Source organism: Echeneis naucrates, chromosome 13 (genome assembly GCF_900963305.1).
Source record: "Echeneis naucrates chromosome 13, fEcheNa1.1, whole genome shotgun sequence".
Lineage (NCBI taxonomy): Eukaryota > Metazoa > Chordata > Actinopteri > Carangiformes > Echeneidae > Echeneis > Echeneis naucrates.
In genome coordinates this window covers 18,991,165-19,012,306 of record NC_042523.1, presented here as the reverse complement: position 1 = coordinate 19,012,306, position 21,142 = coordinate 18,991,165, and the positions used below count along the sequence as shown (strand labels likewise).

At 41.9% G+C, this 21,142-nt stretch overlaps 4 protein-coding genes across 10 annotated transcripts in view; 3 read left to right on the top strand and 1 right to left on the bottom strand.

The window, feature by feature from the left end:
* The first annotated feature begins 379 nt into the window (after positions 1-379).
* On the top strand, positions 380-3,879 carry slc37a4a (solute carrier family 37 member 4a). The gene is made up of 9 exons (XM_029517799.1): positions 380-477; positions 671-1,324; positions 1,537-1,769; positions 1,882-2,125; positions 2,520-2,678; positions 2,766-2,851; positions 2,962-3,075; positions 3,169-3,307; positions 3,467-3,879. The coding sequence occupies exons 2-9, from the start codon at positions 1,177-1,179 to the stop codon at positions 3,631-3,633; spliced, it is 1,290 nt and encodes a 429-aa protein (XP_029373659.1). The 5' UTR covers positions 380-477; positions 671-1,176; the 3' UTR covers positions 3,634-3,879.
* Positions 3,880-4,061: 182 nt separating this feature from the next.
* trappc4 (trafficking protein particle complex subunit 4) lies at positions 4,062-5,611 on the bottom strand. Of its 5 annotated transcripts, none has more exons than XM_029517390.1 (5): positions 5,300-5,611; positions 5,028-5,103; positions 4,661-4,722; positions 4,447-4,573; positions 4,062-4,313 (listed from the first exon to the last, which is right to left on the bottom strand). In XM_029517390.1, exons 1-5 carry the CDS (start codon positions 5,472-5,474, stop codon positions 4,235-4,237), a joined length of 519 nt encoding a protein of 172 aa, XP_029373250.1. In that variant the 5' UTR covers positions 5,475-5,611; the 3' UTR covers positions 4,062-4,234. The 5 variants fall into 5 exon arrangements, with proteins under 5 accessions (XP_029373250.1, XP_029373248.1, XP_029373247.1 ...); XM_029517388.1 differs by having other exon boundaries at positions 4,661-4,767; positions 5,061-5,103; positions 5,300-5,600; XM_029517387.1 differs by having other exon boundaries at positions 4,447-4,461; positions 4,663-4,764; positions 4,929-5,103; positions 5,300-5,588.
* A 104-nt stretch (positions 5,612-5,715) lies between these two features.
* On the top strand, positions 5,716-8,361 carry rps25 (ribosomal protein S25). Its single transcript, XM_029517392.1, has 5 exons — positions 5,716-5,780; positions 6,392-6,481; positions 6,611-6,794; positions 8,103-8,201; positions 8,300-8,361. Exons 1-4 carry the CDS (start codon positions 5,778-5,780, stop codon positions 8,195-8,197), a joined length of 372 nt encoding a protein of 123 aa, XP_029373252.1. The 5' UTR covers positions 5,716-5,777; the 3' UTR covers positions 8,198-8,201; positions 8,300-8,361.
* A 2,681-nt stretch (positions 8,362-11,042) lies between these two features.
* Positions 11,043-21,142, top strand: part of sgcg (sarcoglycan, gamma) — a 29,327-nt gene continuing 19,227 nt past the window's right edge. For 2 of the 3 annotated variants that reach the window (XM_029518089.1, XM_029518090.1), the window contains exons 1-8: positions 11,043-11,202; positions 14,759-14,960; positions 15,482-15,586; positions 16,844-16,931; positions 17,713-17,832; positions 18,740-18,812; positions 19,034-19,157; positions 19,632-19,814. In XM_029518089.1, coding sequence (XP_029373949.1) covers positions 14,766-14,960; positions 15,482-15,586; positions 16,844-16,931; positions 17,713-17,832; positions 18,740-18,812; positions 19,034-19,157; positions 19,632-19,799 — 873 coding nt within the window. In that variant the 5' untranslated portion in view covers positions 11,043-11,202; positions 14,759-14,765 and the 3' untranslated portion in view covers positions 19,800-19,814. Of the gene's footprint in view, positions 11,203-14,758; positions 14,961-15,481; positions 15,587-16,843; positions 16,932-17,712; positions 17,833-18,739; positions 18,813-19,033; positions 19,158-19,631; positions 20,998-21,142 lie in introns of those variants that run through there. The other variant, XM_029518088.1, reaches the window with a different exon arrangement.

The following is a 21,142-nucleotide window of genomic DNA, read 5'->3' as shown; positions in this document are numbered from 1 at the left end:
TGTAATGTTAACATTGTAATGTCCCCTACTAACGGTGCTTTGTTTGTTTTTAGGCATAGCACTGACTGCTGTTTATTTTAGTTTAGTCTTATTGTTTTTTACTATTTTTAGGGATTGAATGCGTTTAGTTTTAGAATTTTAGAGGCCTCTTTATTGAAGCCCCTGTGGGCTCCCGTCCCCTCTTTAAGGTTACAGCAGTATCTGGTAATTATGACTTAGTATGTGATTTATTTATTTGTTTTTTTAAATCAAGGCTACGTTGTTTGTTTTTTTTATACTGGCTGACATGGGCTTCTTCTTCTAATCTTGGGAAAAAAAAAACAAAACACTGGGTGTTGTCTTCCGGAGGTGGGCGGAGCCAGGCTTGTCCACGTGGTGCGGAAGTTGCAGTAAAAACATGAGAATAAGTTATCTGTCGAAAGAGTCCATAAAACTAAAAGCAGTCCTGCAGAGGGAGGAGGAGGTGGACGGACAGAGGTAGTGGGCTTTGCTCCCATTGAGAATTACTTTTGCAGAACGTAGCCGATCATACTTTATATTATCTATTGAGAAGATTTAACTGTTATCTTCTGGTTTTACTTGAACTTCACTGAGAAAGATGAGTTTTATTAGTCACGTTGCTACAGTGGTAACTCCATGCCTTCTTCTATAACACAGTCTGTTGTTTTAGGGGTTCTGTGGCTGAGGATCATCAGTCGACACACACACACACACGGACAGGAGCCTCCCCCCTGGTCAGCAACAGCTATTGGACTCCAGAGTGAATTATTAACCTCATCACTCCGAATTCTTCTTCCATCACATCCTCAAATAAGCCAACAGCATCTTGAGAAAAAAGGAGCACTGTCTTCACACTTTATGCAGAAAAATATATATCTTTTTTTGCCTCTAATTGATGCATAAAGGAAGAAACAGATCATCCACTGTGTTTCTGGAACAAACTGATTGAAGTCCTCTTCTGGGCAGCCTGCAGCACTTAAAGTGATTTGTGCAGCTTTGGGGAGAGAAGTTGACCATTAACCTCCCCTCATGATTACAGACACCTCACTGAGAAGCAGCTGCCTCTGTACAGTGGAGCCACAGGCAAAGTTCACTGTCACAGGCAGCAGGAGGCTCTCCAACCGATTGACTTTTACAATTTCTCCGCTTGTGTAGGATCATCTCCAACTTACAATCATGGCTAAAGCGAGTTATGGATACTACAGGAGAACTATATTTATGGCCATGTTTGTTGGCTACACGCTTTACTACTTTAACAGGAAGACTTTCTCCTTTGTGATGCCATCTTTGATGCAAGAAATTAAGCTGGATAAGGATGACCTGGGTATGAGCTGCTTGGTTTTATGTTTAATCGTTACACTGCATACATCACAATTTTAAACAATATATATTTTAGACTTTCTTTGTATATTAAAAGAGAAGTATGCCTAATGTGGATTACATGTTACATGTGTTCTTCAGAGAACTGTATGTTTGCAATATTCAAAATGCTGCCCTCTGTTCAGTGCTTTTGTCTGTTCTCATCTCTTTGATCAGGCATGATTACCAGCAGTCAGTCTTTGGCCTATGCTATCAGTAAGTTTATAAGCGGCGTGCTTTCAGACCAGATCAGCGCCCGTTGGCTCTTCTCCATCGGCCTGTTCATGGTGGGAGGCATCAATGTTGTCTTCTCCTGGTCCTCCACCGTTGCTGTTTTCTCTGCCCTGTGGTTTCTCAACGGTCTTGGCCAGGGCCTCGGCTGGCCTCCCTGTGGCAGGGTGCTGCGCAAGGTACCTGAATATTATGCTGTAATATACTAATATCGTCACAAATAGACTAATTCTATAGGAAAATAATGGCATTACCTGTCACCGCTATTAACCTCTTCATGTTTGCTTTTAGTGGTTTGAGCCCTCTCAGTTTGGGACATGGTGGGCCATTCTCTCCTGCAGCATGAATCTGGCTGGCAGCCTGGGCCCCATTATCGCCACAGTGCTGGCTGAAAGTTACAGCTGGAGGACGATACTGTTGGTCTCTGGAATGATTTGTGTGGCAGTCTCCTTTGTCTGTCTGTTGGTAATCAAAAATGAGCCCAGGGATGTGGGTCTGCCTAATATCGAGGCATCAGCCAAGAAGAAGAAAGAAGGTGAGACTGACTTTTGTGATTTCTAACAATTCATTTTGAAGAACAGCCTTTTAGCAGCTACTGTTCTCATACAGTGACTTCTTAGTCAACACACTGTTGTGCATTGTCCCCATGTATGTGTGTGTTTTTGTACAGCATGTGCCTGCTGTGTTGTGACTAAAGGTCAGTGACTTGGTGGACTCTGAACCTAGTGTTCCCCTTTACATGCCACTTGTGTGAACTGTGTCTCACTCATGCACCGGCAAAGATAGCAAGAGATGTTTCCACATGAATCTGATTAGTTGAGATTCCTCCCACACGCATTATATAATGTTGTTTAGTTTCAGATACATACCCAAAGGTGCACATAAAAAAACTGGTGATAATAGTTGTCTTTTGCTTGATTCCTTTTCAGGATCCTCTAGCAATGAAAGCTCCCTGTCTGAGTTTCTGCTGTCTCCTTACCTGTGGCTGCTTTCTGTGTCCTACCTGGTGGTGTTTGGGGTGAAGACCGTTTGCACTGATTGGGGCCAGCTGTTTCTCATTCAGGACAAGGGCCAGTCCACACTCATGGGTATGACAGGAAATTAAAGTGGACATTCACAACATTTCTGTTTAGAAATGGCTTATTTCTTGTGAATCACTGTATTCTTCTTCACAGGTAGTTCGTATATGAGTGCCCTGGAGGTTGGAGGCCTTTTGGGAAGTCTCGCAGCAGGTTACTTCTCAGACAAGGCTGTGGCTAGAGTCAGTTTTTGTTTAGTTATTTTTTACTTTACCAATGTGGATTTTTTTCACACGGCTCTGATCGCAGCCATCAAAACCAATATATTTATGTATTTCTTTATTTTGTACAGCAAGGCATGAGAATCTATGGCAACCCTCGCCACTTCATCCTGATCTGCATGATGGCTGGGATGTTTATGTCCATGTACTTATTCAGAGTCACTGTTACTCCTGACAGCTCAAAGGTAGGAAATCCTACTGAAGAAAACTCAGTTACAGATATGTTCTTTCATACAACATGTCATGCTCATGAATGTATCTTTCATCTGTACATATAGGTGTGGATACTCATCTTGGGTGCTGCTTTTGGTTTCTCCTCTTATGGCCCAATAGCATTGTTTGGCGTGATAGCCAATGAGAGTGCCCCATCCAACTACTGTGGGACATCACACGCCATTGTTGCTCTGATGGCCAACAGTAAGTTTATTGGTTCTCAAGCCTGTTGTTGATGTGGAGCATGTATCAGCAGGTGCTAACTGCTAAATGTATTTACATAAAAAATACACATGCATAGCAACCCTTGCCTAATTATAGTTTTTACTCAGTTTAGACCATGTCTATTTTTGATTTTCTCAGTTGGTGGCTTCCTGTCTGGACTCCCATTTAGCACAATTGCCAAGCACCATGGCTGGCCTACGGCCTTCTGGGTAGCAGAGATCATCTGCGGTGTCACCACTGTTGGCTTCTTCCTGCTGCGCAACATCCAAACCAAGATGGGTTACAGTTCCAAGAAGACAAACTAAAACATCATGACACCTCATCTTCCTCACCCAAACTGAACTGATGTTTTGAACCGTTGTTGTATTTTTGTATGTTTCTCTGCTTTTTTCTTCTTTTTTTTAATTTGTGTACATATATATTCACCCCAGTGTTTTTTCAGTTAGTCATAAAAGACAATGAAGCCCATAAAGTATCTTTTGTTTCAAATGTCTGTTTTGTGCTTTCTAAAAGCTGTATAACTGAACAAGGGAATAAAGATGACCGACATGGAATTATGGGATGTATACAAGGCTTGGCTATTTTAGCAAAGGTAGTCTTCACTGTGAAACAGTCAAAGCCTTTAAATGATGTGGTGGTGTTTTTTTTTTTTTTTTTTTAGCAGATAAGGACTAGACTACAGTGTGCTCACTAAGAAATTCTGTGTATGTATATATATATATATATTCAACAATTTTGAAGTATTAACACCAATGAGTTTAATCTTTTAAGTATTTACAAAACATTATGTATTTACATGTCACATCACAGTAGCTAAGAAAATCCACTTAATTTCCTCAAACCACGTCTCCCCTGTGATCAGAAAAGGCCTCTCAAATTTATGTTGTCGCTTTAGTCCTTTCTGGTTCAAGATCCTGCTCCAAAGTTTCCTGCTTTCTCTGCAATCTCCAGTGCACTCTTCAGATTTTGATCAAAGAGTTCACACCTGAAAAGCACAAGTGCAGCAACATCATCAGAGGACACAATCAGAGAGATGTGTGGGTGTTTGACATTGGATGCTTAATATGTTCTCTAAAGAGGAGGGACTACATTCACTGTTCCTGAAATGAACTTGTTACCTAATTGGCATTTCCAAAGAGTAGAAAGGATTCTTGAGGGCAAAATCTGAATAGATTTCATAAATCTTCCTCAACAGAGCATCAATGCCAGATTGCCGAGGATCTGCCAGCACAATGAACTTTATCCCTGACAGAACAAACAGAAGCATGTCAGTTAAAAGGCATCGATGCAAAATTATTTGTCAACCACAAGGACACCATCTATGCTGCTCACCTGTGAGTGTCTGGAAGCAGTGCAGTTTGAAGACATCAGTTTCTAGCATCTCGATCCCTGAGCTACCAACTTCCGGAGACAGCTGTGAACCAATAGCAAACAATCTAAAGGGGAAAAAAAAAGGACTTTGTTTCAAACACTGAATCACTTTAGATTTCAAAAGAAAAGCAGATCCCTGCAGATCTTCAGTGTCTTAGCAGCACTTCAGCAGGATTGGATGCTTCTCATCCCACCTGTGTGAATGGGAAACATCATGGATGGGACTTACGAGTGGAACATGGACGCCAGCATCAGCTTTTCGTTGGAGCTCAGACGTGCTCGTCCAAATCGGATCGACACTGGATAATTGGACGGATCTTTCAAATACTCTAGGATGTCTTTCCCGTCTGCCGTGTTCTTCCCCATCACGTCAACCCCGTTGATGGATAGCACTGCATGGCCCACTGCAGCAGAACCACAACACAACTCATATCACAAACAGATCGGCGAAGACAGCTACGACAACACTTAGCATAAACACCTAATCCATTCATCCATTTAATTTGTTTCGTTTCTTAATCGCTGCCTCTGGCTCTTACACTCGGCAGCTAGCAGGTGAAATTAGCTAGCAGCATGCTAGCTTGATGTTTGAGGCGGTACCTCTGATTCCGTCCCGCTGTCCAAACGACACGACGACCTTTTCGTCGTGGTGTTTGAGCACCAGATCTAAAGGATGGCTAAATGTTTTCTCGGCCTCCGCTCTCGGGACGTAGTTGTCATATTGGTAAATTAAACCTCCAGCCTTGTTCACCACATACACACTGAAGATCACCATCTTTGCAGCGTCCTGCCCAGCTGACAACACTGTCACGTGACTCCAGCTGTATAAAAGCTCTCCGCGGAGCGAAATCAAGAGATTAGGTTCTTTGGTTTGTGTTTTTGGTGCCGTGTGTGTCCGTTTAACTGCTGTGTGTTCCTTCAGATGGCCCAGTATTAGTGGTCAAAATGTAAAAAGGTGATAAAACTAGAGAAAACTCCACTTCCCGTGATTCCTTGCTCCACTTCCGCATGCACAGGTTTTCTAAGGGGCTCTTGCAGGGGCGGACTTCCTTTCGCTCCGACATCTTGACGAGGAAACATGGTGAGGACGGTCATCACACGTTTTATCGAAACAAAATTAAAACTGTACTTGTTTCTGAAACTCACCCCGCATCCAATTGATTCGGAACAAAACACAAAATGACTTCGTTTCCCCACGTTGTGATCGGACGGTGCAAATCAAGTAGTTTTCTGTTAAAAAAGTGCTAACTGAGCGAGTGGCTAGTTAGCCAGCCAGCTAGCTAGCTAGCTAGCTAGCCAGCCCCTCCACGCTTTCATGCTGTACTGTTTCAGTCATCGGGTCGACTACAGCTGTGCCCGATGACACTCCTGAAATATCAAATTTGTGTGTGTGTCTTCATGACATTGATGGACGAGATATAGGACTAGTCGACGTTGGGCAGATTAGCCGATATTGAAGAAATAAACGCTCAGTGAAGACGCCGAGAAGGCCGTCACCAACCGGCTAGCCTAGCTAAACCCACACTGCTGGCTATGTGCTCTATCCGGACACGTTGTGTCATATTTACTGTAGAAGTAGCATAGGATTTCAGATATATGCCTATATATATGATCACACTGTCAGGCCCCACATGTTCCAGTCTCCAGCAACTCGGAAGTGTAAAGGATTATAATTTTGTCTTCCATTTTCAGCCTCCCAAGCAAGACAAAAAGAAGGACACTGGCAAGTCCAAGAAGGACAAGGACCCAGTCAACAAGTCTGGAGGCAAAGCCAAGAAGAAGGTATGCAGTGGTTGAATTAGTGTCAAAGTTTGGTCTGTATATTTGCTGCTGGTCCTGAGTGATCGCTGCACTGCAGAAAGCCCCCACACATGGGAAAGACTCAGCCCATTCTTGTTTTGCTCTGAGCAGAAGTGGTCCAAGGGAAAAGTGAGGGACAAGCTCAACAACCTGGTCCTCTTCGACAAGGCTACCTACGACAAGCTGTACAAAGAAGTCCCCAACTACAAACTCATCACCCCTGCTGTTGTGTCAGAGAGGCTGAAGATCCGTGGCTCTCTGGCCAGGAATGCCCTCCAGGAACTGCTTGCCAAAGGTGAACCTCATCTTCTCAGTCCCAAACAGGACATGCTGAGAAGGGCTATATCTTAATCTGAAATAAATATCAGGGTTTGTAAGAAAATGACATAATTGTAAGTTTAATAGTAATTGATCACATTTTTTTTGTCTGTGTGGTGTATATAAAGATGAGTGATCAGTTGCCACACATAAATATGGTTAATATTATTTTCAGATGACATCTGAACAGTTTTGAAAGAATTAAATAGTATGTCTGATGTTAAAGATTGTCTCTGTGGGGTTCTAACAGACTGGCTATCTGCCCGATTATTTCTCCTGTAAAGTGACTTTAGCCAAAAGGACAGTAAAATTAGATGTCTACCTTTTATTTTAATGTATTGTCTTCACTAAGTAGGCCTGTTAGAATGTCAACTGGAGATTTCAAAATAAGAAACGGCACAATGTTTTCCTCATCTAAATCGTATACCATAGAATGTGTCTTATGTCCTTTGACTGAGAGATGGAGATGCTATTGTCTCTGTTTTGTTGCAGCTAAAACCATGTTTTGCCATCTGTAAGCGCTGTGATGCAACATTAAGCCCATCCCATCAATATGCCCCACAGTCTTCAAAGCTGCTTGTTGGCTGCACAGAACATTTGTTAATGGTTTTTGTAGCACTTATTTCAGTTGCTTCAAAATGACAGTGCCATGCATGAGTAATGCGCAGTGCATCTAAAGCTAATATAACCAGTCATTGCTGCCACATTTTCACTTTTGAAAACATTTAGGCTCCTCAAGATACTTCAAGTACAAAATGCCATATCAAGGCAACGATGCAAAAGTGGCATGACTACATTTTAATGATGTAGTACTTAAGTGCATCTATCCAGATGTCATGCAGACTGTTTAAATGTCATACTTGTCATTTTGAACAAAATAGTTGCTGTGTAGAATTTGTTTTTCAATTTAATTGAAAAATGAACTTGAATTGCCTCACATACACTCAGGACACCCATAGATTGCGTTGATAATGCAAGTTTGATGATAAACTACATTCATTTATGTGAAGTAGTTTAACCAAATGATGCAGGTTTCTTCTGATTGATGGACCCATGCTACTTGTCCTGCATGGGAGGCAGGATCATTTGCAGATGCATTGGCTTCACAAATGCCAGTCAAAACAAATATAAAGCTTCATTTAATTGTTCTGTTACTCATCCACTGGTTGAGCTGCAGTGCAGACTTGTTAGTAAGAGGAACCTAACAGGGCTAATGTAAATGTTAAATGTGCAGTTGGAAATGAGAATTTGCTGACGGAGGACATGGTCCCATTTTGTCTTCCAGGCATGATCAAACTGGTGTCCAAACACAGAGCGCAGTTGATTTACACACGTAACACCAAGGGTGGAGATGAGGAGGCAGCAGCGGAGAAAGCATAAGCAGGTAAATCAGGAAAAACTGACATCTGCAAACATTTTGTTTTTGTTTGTTTTTGCTTTTTTTTTAAGCTACATTCACTGATCTATAGTTTTTCTCTGCAGGTTCTCCTGTTTGTTTCCTGTTTGTAATGAAAGGTGAATAAAAAATTGTAAAGACAAATTGACAACTGTATTTTGTTTCTTTAGTCAGTTTACTGGCTATCACAGGAATATGGCAGAAATCATGCAAATGTACAGCAAAATATAAAAATATGCTGGTTGGGAATAATGTGATAATAGATATATGTAACGGCCATACAGTAAGTATAAAATTTTCTCTTTACAGAGTGTTTTCAAAACAAAACAAGCTACACATAGGATGTGATCTGACAGCAATAATTAAACTGGGTGCTCCTGATCAGTTTTTTGGTAATCTGTCCAAATGAAAGGATATTAATTCCTTCCTACATAACAGCGCAATAGTCTGTTAAAAAGCAAAAGGCAGGTATTGGTGTATTTAACTAAAGATTTAAAGTTTTTGGGCTTTAACCAAAATAACGAGCTCAGGGTTTTTGTTGGGCCGCTGAAAATAATTTTTTATTAGAGACACTGAAAAATGAACACATTTTAACGTGTGGAAGCCAACGTTATTCATGCCTCCGACTTCCAAAGCTGTTACACATTAGCTTGTCCAAAATAGAACACTGGAGTCTGTGCTGCTGGATACATTCACACTTCATTAGCTTTATGCATTGAATTACTATCAACATCTTTACTAATGAAAGTCCTCGGCTCTTCACCAACAGTGTATGTAGTGTTGTCATCCAACAAATTCAAAGAGACATCCTGACTCAACTGATCTTCTCAACTTGAGATGGAACGTTTCTAACTCAGTGCAAGAGATTCATCATTTATGTCATCCATTTGTCCGGTAGCACCGTTGGGCATTGAAAGGTTATGAGATATTGATAAGAAACAGTATGACACACAGAAGCTATCTCCACTGTCAGATGTTTGCTTGGGGCATAAAAGATGCTGCAGTCTTGTGATAGATGCTGCTAGATGTCCCTTTTTCACCGCTTGGCTATACCTCAAGCAGCAAGTGGAAAACAAACTGCAGGATGATCCTCCCTGGCAGATGCACCACCCATCAACTCCTCCACCATTAATCTGTGAGAAGACAGACATTACTGCCTCTGGTCTTCAGTGGGGGTGACCTGCCACTGAAGAACATCGCTAACACCTTTGTAACAGGCCAACTGTCACACTGGCATATTTTTTGCAGGAAGTGCTGCAGTTTTCATCATCTCTGTCACTTAAGCTAAATTATTTATAAATGACTGTTTCTGAGCTGTTCCTTCATATGCAAGTGTGAGCACACTGAAACAAAGCATGAGCCGGTTAGAGGCATCCTCAGATAACAAGCAATAATGAATTCACTTCAAAGGGCATGTGAACCTTTTTTGAATCCTCGAAAGAAACATCTTTAGATGGAAGTCGCTCCTTTGAATTTGGTTTTTCCAGGTGTAAGGACTTAACAGTAATTAGTGATTGTCTTCCATCACTCCATCAATGGTGATCCTGGTCTGAGCACCACATGGGTGGGAATATGCAGGAAACAAAGCTAGCAGGACAGCAGTCGAGCAGTCAAGGTCAGTGAGCACTTTCTGTGGCCTTTAAAATGACTTTCACTGCAGAATATGTAGCTTCAGGACTCTAACTTGTCACCAAATGTTAATGTAAGTCGTTAATGTGGGTTTTTGTCTTTAAACCTGTAAGGCTTTAATAGCCCTTAATGAGAGCCTCCTTTAAACGTGATCGTTGTGAGCACCTTCAGATCATTACTGATAGTCAAATGGATCTGTATGACTCACATTTAATTACTGATTTATCTGGTTTTAAAAGCACTGCAATCAGTTGCCCTTCATAAACTCAGGAAACCTAAGTCCTCTAAAAGACTCATAATTGCAATTAGCTATCCTAAATTTTTCTCTGCCAAAGAACCATCCGTCTTAGATATGTCCACAAGTAAAATCTAAAAATGATTTAATAACTCCTCTGTATCACTGAATTTAAAGAAATCTCTGCTGAATAAGTGTCTTCAATATTGATTTCAACTTTCATTGATTTGAGTCTGGTTTCTGTAAGGTTTTACTGACTCAGTCATGAATAGGTGTTTATTAAAGTTCCGGCTTTGAAGCTAAATGCATGTAGAAGGTGTTTTTCTGATGTGTTAACATGAATGATGTATTTTAGAAACATGGACAGAGGACCATAAGTTCATAGTTACAAAATGCATGGAGTTTTGACAAAAAGCTGTGTGTTTTTTTTTTTTTTTTTTTTGTTTGTTTTGTTTTTTTTTTATTTATTTATTTTTTATGAGATAACTCAAAACTTTGGTTCATACTGTTTGCACACCAACAACTGCAGTATCAACCTGTCCTGTTTTCTGCCTGTCTTCTCTGTCACTCCCACTCACTAACTGCCCCCTAAAAGTTCCGCCCTTCCTGCCCCCCGTCACCCAGCAGCTATCTGAAGGACGAGCTAAACTTCACGTCTCAAATTAGTCTCGACTGCACTGAGCCTTGGGTTGGGCAGTGAAAGTGACTCAGTGGTACGTATGACAAACAACTGCCTCTGCTCATTATGGATGGTTTCTCTGTCTGTGTATGAAAGAGAGATTAAACCTCTCCACTGATGGTTGATTCTCCTCCTCCTCCCCTTTTTCTGTTTCTGACACTCTCTCTCTCTCTCGCACACACACACTGATGGTATCCTAATGTCTGCAGGAGGGCTGAACAGGCAGGGGGAGTCAGGGGGGAGAGGGCGTGCAGGGCGGTGGGAGCGCCGTCTCGTGGTGATTTCACCGGGACGCTTCCAGAGCTGAATTTATGGCATACAGCTGTTGAGTGGCTGACAGACGTGTGAGGAGCTCAAACACTGCTGCTTCTCAAGCTTCTCCTACCAGCTCGAGCTCTGCTTACTGCAGCGCCGGAGAGAGGACTGCTCTGCCACAGCACACAACAGTGAGTACCCCGTCTGCTCCAACTCTGAAAACCTGTTTCCTTTTGCTTCTTTGAGATAAAGTTTGAAGTGTTTTCTTTTAGTGGCAACCTTCGACCTACTGTCTGTTTTCTTTCATCAAGCCCCCGTCTTTGTGACTTGTGTGTCTTATGCTGTGCTGTGAGACTCTGAGGTAGTTTGGAGATTTGGAAAAAATGTTTTCAGTTGCCAGCTGTCAGTGGTTTTACCATACATGGCCAGCAATATTAAAATACAAAAATAACTGTTCGAAATAGCATCTCCCTGACGTTTAATGTGCTTCGAGCGATATCTCAGTGTGGATATGATTGTTGATTAGTTATACTAATGCAGTGTGTGTCTGTCTGTGTTCGTCCTGTGGAGCTTTTTCAAATTTAGTTCACAATGCTGTGTCCTATTTTTAGAAGTTAAGGCATCACAGCAGAGTGGAGACATGTTGTCGGCCACTTGCTAGACAGACACACAGAAAGCCGGTGCTCAGCTTTCAGTTGCTCCTTAACCCACTCACCAAGCTCATTTAAACAACCTGTAAAATCATTTGAGTTTCTCTAACTCATTCAAACTTCTGCCATTTGGGTCAGGTCAAGTCTTGGCCCAAAGCGAAGCCTGGATTCTCAATTACAGCCGGACACTGTGGATTTTAGGGCAGTTAGCCTGTCACTCTGGGCCCTCACCCTCATCCAGAGGTCAGCAGAGAGCCTGGCAGGGAGCATCACTTGTTTAAGCTTTATTGAACGGGTGCCTTCAGACAAACAGCCCTGCTTACAGTGCTGAACCATGCACGTTTTGTTAGAGGACCACAATGTCTTCGAAACCTTCATTTACCCCTTCTGATGTAGTATCCAGGTCTGCAAAGCTTTGAAATTAGAAATCTTAAATAATACAATTTAACCTAAAAAGAAAACTGAGGCACAAACCTATTAAAAACAAATTTTTCTTCCTGAAGTCTCCATGGTCAGATTGTATTTCCGATCACAACGTTCCATAAATTGAACATTCCTGGCACTGAGGCTGACCGGGGAGTGTTTATTTGGGTTGCTATGGAGGGATCAGTCTGTGGCTGAAGGACTGGTGGCAACAGTGAAACTGGAGCTAGAAAAATGCCTTCAAAGATCCGGCCTCAAAAGCTGCCTCTTCTTCAGCTGCTGCAGAAGCAAGAAGACCTCTTAATGCTTTCATTTAAAGTCGTTAGACGGGGTAAGATCAAATTCATTAACATCATAATGAACCGATCCAGAGCTTCATTCTCACCGCTCATTTGCCCCGAGAGGAAAAGTTAGGCTGCTCAACATATTAACATGCAAATGATGTGTGGCCGCTAGGAGGGTTTGTGTGGTGATGCTGAAATCAGCAGAGCCTCTTAATGGAGAACGCCCTGGAAAAAAAAAAAAAATGGAAAAGTGATTCCATGTTATGGTATGTTGAAATCTACACCCTCACTAAATGTAGCTGTTGCTCTTCTGCAAGGCCCGGATTCAAAAAGAATTTCACATAACTCGTTGCCTATAAACTTTCACTTTCCATTCCCCTGTGGCACACTTTTTTTTTTTTTTTTCTCATTTTTTAAGGCACATTCATTCATTTGGTTTTTGAAACAAGGGCTATTCATCACAGCTGGGCTCACGGGCCATGTGACAGGTCCCGCGGAGAGGCACATTTGGTCATAGAAATACTCTGTCTTTTTTTATGTTCACGTCTCCTCCTTGTGTTTACTACAAACAGCGAGGAAAAACACCATGGAGACCATACGCCTTGATCATCTTCTCTGTGAAACATCTTCCTCAGGACCAGAGAGACCCGAGCTGCGAGCACATTTGCTTTTATCCATCATCCCATGCTTAGAGGGTGGAACATTGTTTAACTTCGTTATTCACAGAAACACAGTTTTGCTCAGACAGACTGTATGCAGAGTCAGTCTCAGCCTTCTCCTTTTGCTTGTGTCATCATCAGCGTGAGAGTCACAGTGGGATGATGTGCCCGGCTCAGCATCTGTTAATGTCAAGGAAGAATTACTTTTTAGTTTGAGAGGAGGCTGCGTTAACATGATGGAAAACACCTTTTATTCTGGCAGTAAAAGGCAACATCTGTCCTGTATTTAAATCAGCCTGGTGACTAAAGTCTGATCCAATCAAGTTCAGAAAACACAAACGAGATAACTTCAATAGATGTGTGTTGCACAACTTTTCCACTGGAGTTGATGCATGGCAGCAGTTGGTTGTGACGAGAAGATTACAGCATCTGCCTGTTTTTGTGTGTCGTATTGACTCAACTTTATCGACAACTGACGTTGTTTTCTTCCAGCCTTGTTCAGGGTGAAAGCAGCTTTCTCTTCAGCTTGTCTGGTTATTAACGCAAATTAATGAATAGAAACTGACACTGCCACCCTGTAGTCCTTGGCACCAATGTGCAATAACATACACTTTGCGTATCGTGAAATCTGGCCCTGAGGTTCCCCGTTGTCACTGTGTCAGATGGCCCAAATGTGCTGACTGGCCGGGCTCCTGAAGCTGTAAGCAGGCTTAGTCTGTGCTCACGTGAGCTGCATGCAGAAAACCATCATTGTGTCATAACTTATAACAGCAGCTGCAGTTCGAAATGTGCTGACATTTACCTCTTTGGCTTTGCCATTGATAGCCTGCTGCTCTGTGGCCTAAACAGTGCTGCTCATGCTCAGGCTTAATTGGCATTTTCTTTTTGCCTTTGCTGGAAATTTAGTCAAGTTTTCCATCGGAGCAGGATGCCAGATATCCACTGGCTCTATGCATGAGATGCAGGGCTCATGAGTAGCATACTTTATTTGCGCAGTGTGAACAAGCCATCGTACAGAGGAGTGATTACACAGTTTGTATGAACGCAGCTACGGCTGGAAATGTGGAAGTCCTGCAGGATGTGTGACGACTCTTTTTAAGAGAAACCCACCACATGAGTCGCTTTATAGAGCAACTACAAAAAATCCTGGGATAAACAAAGAAAATAAAACTAAAATACATAAAATGCAATACAATCAATAGGTTTTACATCAAAAATGTATTTTATAATCAATCCATGTTATTTCAGCTTTAAAATTTTTGCTGCTCTGTTTCACCCGTTTCCTAGTTAGCTCCTCTGAAAGTTCACACAAGCTGGTGAACAAAGTGGAATATCAACAAGGTGAAAAGAAACAAGGCACGTATTCACCTCAGGAGCTGGTATGGACTGAAAACAAAAGATTAATACTGCGCTTGTGTTTGCCAGGTCACTCCAAACATGACTTCAAACTGAATGCTGGCGTTTTTTTTTTTTTCTGTAAAAAGCGGGGTTGCTTTTGTCAAAAGAAAATTCTCCCTGAGTAGGCAGCTGACCTATATTACATATAAATAATGTTGCTTTTCACGGCCTGTTTTCTCTGATCCCTCACAGATTCCCACTCTCAGAGTAGCACAGGAGAGTAAAAACCGTGTGTGTGTGTGTGTGTGTGTGTGTGGGCGTGTGTTCTTTGTGTTTTCCTTTTCAACACCTGTTAATATTACCGGTGCACCTGGCTCTCTGTGTTGCATCCAGCCAGCAGATGGTGCGGGAGGAGTATGTCACCACCACCCAGGGCAGCGACGCGCCCAGGTCGGTGCCCGACAGCGTCTATAAGATCGGCATCTATGGCTGGAGGAAGCGCTGCCTCTACCTGTTTGTCCTGCTGCTCATCATCATCCTGGTGGTCAACTTTGCTCTCACCATCTGGATCCTCAGGGTGATGTGGTTCAACACGGTACGGATGACTCACCTTGACAGTTTGTTTTCTTTATATCAGCTCTGTTCTGTTGAAGCTTTGGTGGTGGATCTATCAAACTGATCCAAATGTTCCCTGTCTGTTGCAGGCAGTAACCTTCTTTTATCCATCATTAGCTGAGAGCTGGATGTCTTATGTGATTGTTATTTCATGGGGTATTGTCAGCCATTTGATTCAAGTCCAGAAGGCAGCTGTTTCTTTATTCAGAAACAGAACAAGAGCTGCAGCAACCCCCCCCCTCCTCCACCACCACCACACCCACACACACACACACACACACACACACACACACACACACACACACACAATCACACAAAAGCACACAAGTACAAAGGCTGCTAAATCCACTTGCATCCCTTCGTGCCAGAGGGAACATTGCCACATATGTTTTGACACTTGGCAACCCACAAACTGTTTGAACGATGAAGTCAAAAATTCCTCATCTCCTCACTGTCCATATTTTGCGTGCGCATCACTTTGTGTCTTCGTTTCGGTTGCAGGAAGGGATGGGACTCCTACAAGTGCACTCAGATGGGGTCAAGCTGGAGGAGGGCGAGTCAGAGTTTCTGTTTCCTGTCTACGCAGAGGAGATCCACTCCAGAGAAGTACGATAATCAGGAGCACACACACGCTTCTCTTCCTCCTCTTCCCACATTCTTCTTCGCTCTGCTACCCTCCTTTTTCTCTCCCCTCCACGTGTCTGTCCTCCCTCCTCTGTCTTCTCTCCAGATAATTATCAGGTGGCTGTTTGCTCACTTAAATGGCCTGATGGCTTCCCCATTATTTCATCTCACTGTTTACCAAATTTAAATCTTGATTGTGAGTTGAACAACACATCCTTTTATCCAGCTCCACTGCATATTTCTGATGCACTTTTTTTTTTTTTTGTGGACATGTCAGGACAAACTGGATTTGGCAGTCCCACACAGCACACGTGGTTGTGCAGAGAGCTCCCCATTAACCTCAGGGATATTTGTGGTGGAAAGTAGTTTATGGCCTGCCTGCTAGCAGCAGATGGGAACACTTTGCCGCAGTTGTTTACATGTTATGGCTTTTTTTTTTTTTCTCATAGCAGCATTTTTTCAGCCTTCTTTCTTTATAGGCCTCATTAAAAGAAAAAAACCCCGGTGTATCCCTCATTATGGACGGGCACTTTCTACAATGCATCCTATGAATTAAGGAGTTTGTGAGCTACTGCTTTGCCTTTGAGATGGACAGCTTCTCAGCTCATTTATAGATCAACAAGGCCCCTTACAGCTAAGATGGGACAGAAGGGACTCATTGCTAAAAGCTTCCCCGTATATCCGCTCATGTTTCTGTCATGTCTGCTGTTATAGCCTCCATTACCTAATATCTATCGCTGATATGTAGACTGTAAAAGAACAAAACACAAAACTGTAAAGCATCATTTATGAAGGATAGTTGATAACAATAGTTGATAGTGAAACTGTTAATTTCAAAACACTTTGGAGGACGGAGGATAAATTTGAGTAATTTGAGTCACTTTGGGACAAAGTTATAAAACAATGATGATAAATTGTTTTTTTTTTTTGTTTTTTTTTACGAGATTTATTCATTTAATTTCTATTAAATATTAACCTAATTATTTAAAATTTTGACTTGGATGAAATGGTGGCAATGGATGAAAAATGTGAGGAACACCAGAGTGATTTTAGGGCTAACTGTGGATCTAAGTTCATTCAGTAACTGTCAAAGTAATTCAGATATACAGAGAAATTTCATTCTGAATCAAATGCAACAAATCTTACTGTTTCTCTGTCGCAGCAATGCAGCATGCCAGATGATATACTGGAGAGGTTGTTAACGTAACAATCTTAATTTTTCTTTCTTTCTTTTTGCAGGATTCCGCACTTTTAGTGCATTCGTTGGAAAACGTTTCCCTCAATGCGCGCGATGAAAATGGTGATGTCACAGGGAGGGTATCAGTGGGTAAGAGCCTGAAAGAGCGCACATGTTCACACAAACAGACACATGCAGCACTAATGTATAACGAAGTATCCCACTGATGTACGAGGGCCATAGGAAAGCCATTCATTCACATGTCCTGCAGCAATTTTTCATCCAGCATTAACAGTGACAAGAGGCCATCTTTCCCTTCGCAATCTCCTCCATTGCCATTTAAAATCCATTAAATGCAACATTCCTCTTTCGACTGCAGCATCCAGATCGTTCTGTGTTACACGGAGGGCCCGAAGCCTGTGGAGGATCATATTTGTACTTCTTTAACGGCTCACCAATGGCAGTTTGTCATAATTAAGAGGCCAAGAAATGACTTGTCTGAATTGCCGTGTTCCACAGGCCCATTATGTGTCTGTAATCATTAAGGCATAAAAAAGACAGCCTGCATCCTCTCAGCTCTCTGTGAGTGAAACTAAAAGGCGTGTTAGGGGCTATTACATGCTGGTTCACAGTCATAGATGCTGAAGTGGTTTAAATCTCGTCCTTAAATTTACTGGGGACTGGGAGTATTGATGCTGTGGAGAACGAATAACCTCACGTGTTGCTTTTTTTCATTTTTCTTTTCAGCAGGTGGTTGTTTACTCCCCTTTGTTGCCACAGCACCACTGTATTGTCAGATGTGCCTCATTAACTTCTCTCAGCACTTCAGCTTTGACATATATAACAAGGAGAGAACGTATAAATTTTGATGATTGATATTTTTTTCAGTACTGCCAAACCCCTTCAGCTATTGTTGTTGTCGTTGTTGCAGGTCCTAAAGAGGCTCAGGGACACGTTCGAAATCTGCTCATTAACTCCAACAATGACAACATGCTGTTCACTGCAGATGGCGACCGGGCTGTGATTGGACCAGACAAGCTAAGAGTCACAGGTATAACAGCAGCTTCCACCTGCTGTTTACTTGGAAATATGGCACACTGCTTGGAGAAAATGTTTTTTTAGTTTCGGCAAAAGATGATGTTGACAACAGATGTCAGCTTATTCGGTTGGTGGCAGATATTTGTGTAGCAATTTAAGACTAACTTAGGACGATGACCGACACTCATCTCACACAGCTGAGTGGTTTTCCAAAAACTGAACCTGCGTATGAATGAGACGTCATATAAACCTGAGCATCCATTAATGTCACACTGAACACATTGACAAGAGAAGAAGTGTTTCTGAGACAACAGCTTGGTAAAAGCAGCAAAGTATCAGGTTTCGTGTGTGTGTGTGTGTGTGTGTGTGGGTGTGTGGCATTGTTGTTGCTCTTGGTCACCCAACACACAATGTGATGGCTGATTAATGCTGAAGGCAGTATCAGCTGATAGCCTTGTTACGCCCAGGGTGATCTTGATCTGCAGAGAGCAGCAGGCAGCAGCTGCTTAGGAGGAGATGCTGTCGTAAATCCTTGAAAGAAAGCTTCGGTCTCCACTGTGAGGGGACCACAGTTCTTCATGCTGGTGGGGTCGGATCTGATGTTCTCTCTTCTCTGCTTCTCCTCTAGCACTCACTATTAGGATTGTTCTGCAGCAACGTAACAGTATGTATGTAACAGCTGCTGACATGTTACAGCTGGAACAAATTGGAGCTGCTGGAATGACTAAAAATTTAATTCAATGTTAAAATGTTGGAGATTATTAATTGAGCCTCATTTTTGGCTGCTAGATGGCTGGGGAGAGAAAACCTGTACAATCACACCAAGTTCAGTCTGAGTGAGCCGTCCGGTGCTCTGACTGTAGAAGTACTGATTCAGCCTCTTTGGAAACAGAGTGAACGTGCCTCTCTCTCTCCATCAGGTCCCGAGGGAGCACTCTTCCAGCATTCAGTGGAGGTGCCGCTGCTGAGGTCTGAACCTTTGAAAGACCTGAGGTGAGCATTTCAGTCGCTGAGCCATTTTAAGGAGTAACGCCTGGTATCCCCTAAGTTCGCCATGTAAACTTTAAAACCATTACTGTGGTGTAGTGACAAAAAGATGCATTTCATATGTTCAGGTAAAAAAGGTGAAAAAAAAAAAAAAGGAAAGAATGGGCAGATAAAATGGATGGAAGCTGGATTTATGAAGCATGTTGTGATGAGATATTTTTCTTCAGGCTGGAGTGTCCCACTCGTTCTCTCAGTATGGACGCACCCAAAGGAGTTCATATCAAAGCCTTAGCTGGCAACATCGAAGCTGCTTCCAACATGGATGTTATTCTGGAGTCGAGTGTGGGATTGGTAAGAAAAACACTTCCCACTCTGAGTTCTGCTGGACATCAGCTTGTTTCTTTTTTAGATTATACACAACCCAACAACATTTGTTTGTATGTCTGTTTTCCTGCGGTGATGTGTCAGTTTGGAGTGATTTTTGTGATGCAGCAGTCTGGACTGTACATACTTATTTAACAGTTTTATGATGTAGTTGCAGGATGTGCCACACCCTCGTCTCTAAAGGGCAGAAAACTGAGAGTTCATCTGCACTGAACTTGCTCTTGATATGAATAGAAACAGTTTTCAGTGGTGAACTTTTATATTGTTTATTATATATTCCTCGTGGACCAGTGAACTTGTAAGGCACCTCTGTAGCTCCCCATGTTTGCGCACTTGGCAGAAATGGAGAAAATGAAGCAGCATGACGTTTGTTTGTTGGTTTAATGCAGCTGTGCCGTTCACCTTTAATCGTATTTGCTCTGAACGCTCTCTGCTGTGCAGCTGGTGCTGGATGCCGAGACGGTGCGGATGCCGAGTCTGCCCCAGAGCGAAGGAGGTGTTTCTGGAAATGCTCAGAATCTCTACGAGGTCTGTGTCTGCCCCAGTGGCAAACTTTTCCTGTCCAAGGCTGAAGTCATCTCCACATGCAGTGAGAATCAAGAGTGCTAGTTAGACTCTGATAAGGTAATTAATTTTTCCAGATGTGTTTTCTGGGGGGGCAACTAAGAATAACTGAAAATAACTGGCCTGTCGTTTCGTTTTTGTTTTTTATGTTTATTTCGCTGTGGATCAATGACTCCACTGGCACTTTGAGGCCTGTAAAAATACAAATGCCTGCTGGTGAACATGTTGGAGATGACACAAAGTGCATCCTTTTTTAAGTTGCATTTGTGTCCTTTTTCTAACTATTCAGCCAAAAAACAAAAAAACATCGAAGCTTTGCAGAAAACTTTTTACACACACAGTATCATGGCTGGGCAATGAGGAGCTGGTAACAGCTTACATCCTATGCAATATTATCTTGTGGTGCAATAAATTAAATTGACACATATCAAGGGCTTGGAAATATCCAAACATTAAAGCCTCAAATGGTGGAAGGGATTTCTTTTCCATGCCCTTCTGGCTCCAAGCCCTTGCTGTGTTTTTTTTTTTTTTTTACGAGTGTTTAGCATGTTTTTATTTAATTGGATGAAAATTAGAGAAATGCTGGTATATATTGTCATGATCACTTGACTTTTATCTTTTTTTGAATAATCAAATTCAGATTCGCCTTTTTCCAATTTAGTCTCATTCACTTTTTAGGGTTTAGATTAATTCTTCATAGTATCAATTAAGTGTTATTCGTGTGGATCACACAAATAATTGTGTGGGGTTTTTTTTTTCTTATGTATGTTTGACCTCTGTGACTTTTAAGTCCTTCACAAGCATGTGAATATGCTTTGGCTGCAAAATATTTTCTTGCACGGAGGCTGCTCTGTGTTCATTCTTTAACCAGAGTTAATTAATAAAACAACAAGCAAGCACGAAAAAGGCCGAATGAAGTCACTGTAGTTAGAAGTAATTTGTGATTCTATGTAGAAACGCATTTCAGTGTTGGTTTTCTTTTTGTCAAATATGCATCAAGATTATTTTCATTTTAAACGCACATCTGTACTGTAACACTAAAGTTCACAATGTCAGAATGGGCCATTTTTTTGTAAAGATAGTTAGACTGAGTTTTGTGCTCCATTTCTGCAGGCCTGTTTTTAGCATAATGAACATCCAATGATGTATAGATGAACAGTTTTATTCACTGTCCTGGCATATTTTGTGTGCAAAGTGTATTTATTAATTTTCTATGTTGAATAAACTTTGTGCTATTCTTCTATAGCAGTTTCCGTGCTACTAATTCTCATCAATTTGTTTTCCAAAGATCTTCGGAACAACAATGCACCAGAATATGGGCAGTTTTTTGTTTTTTGTTTTTTTTTTTCCCCCAATTATCGCATAATTTTTTTTCGTGATTAGTGCAC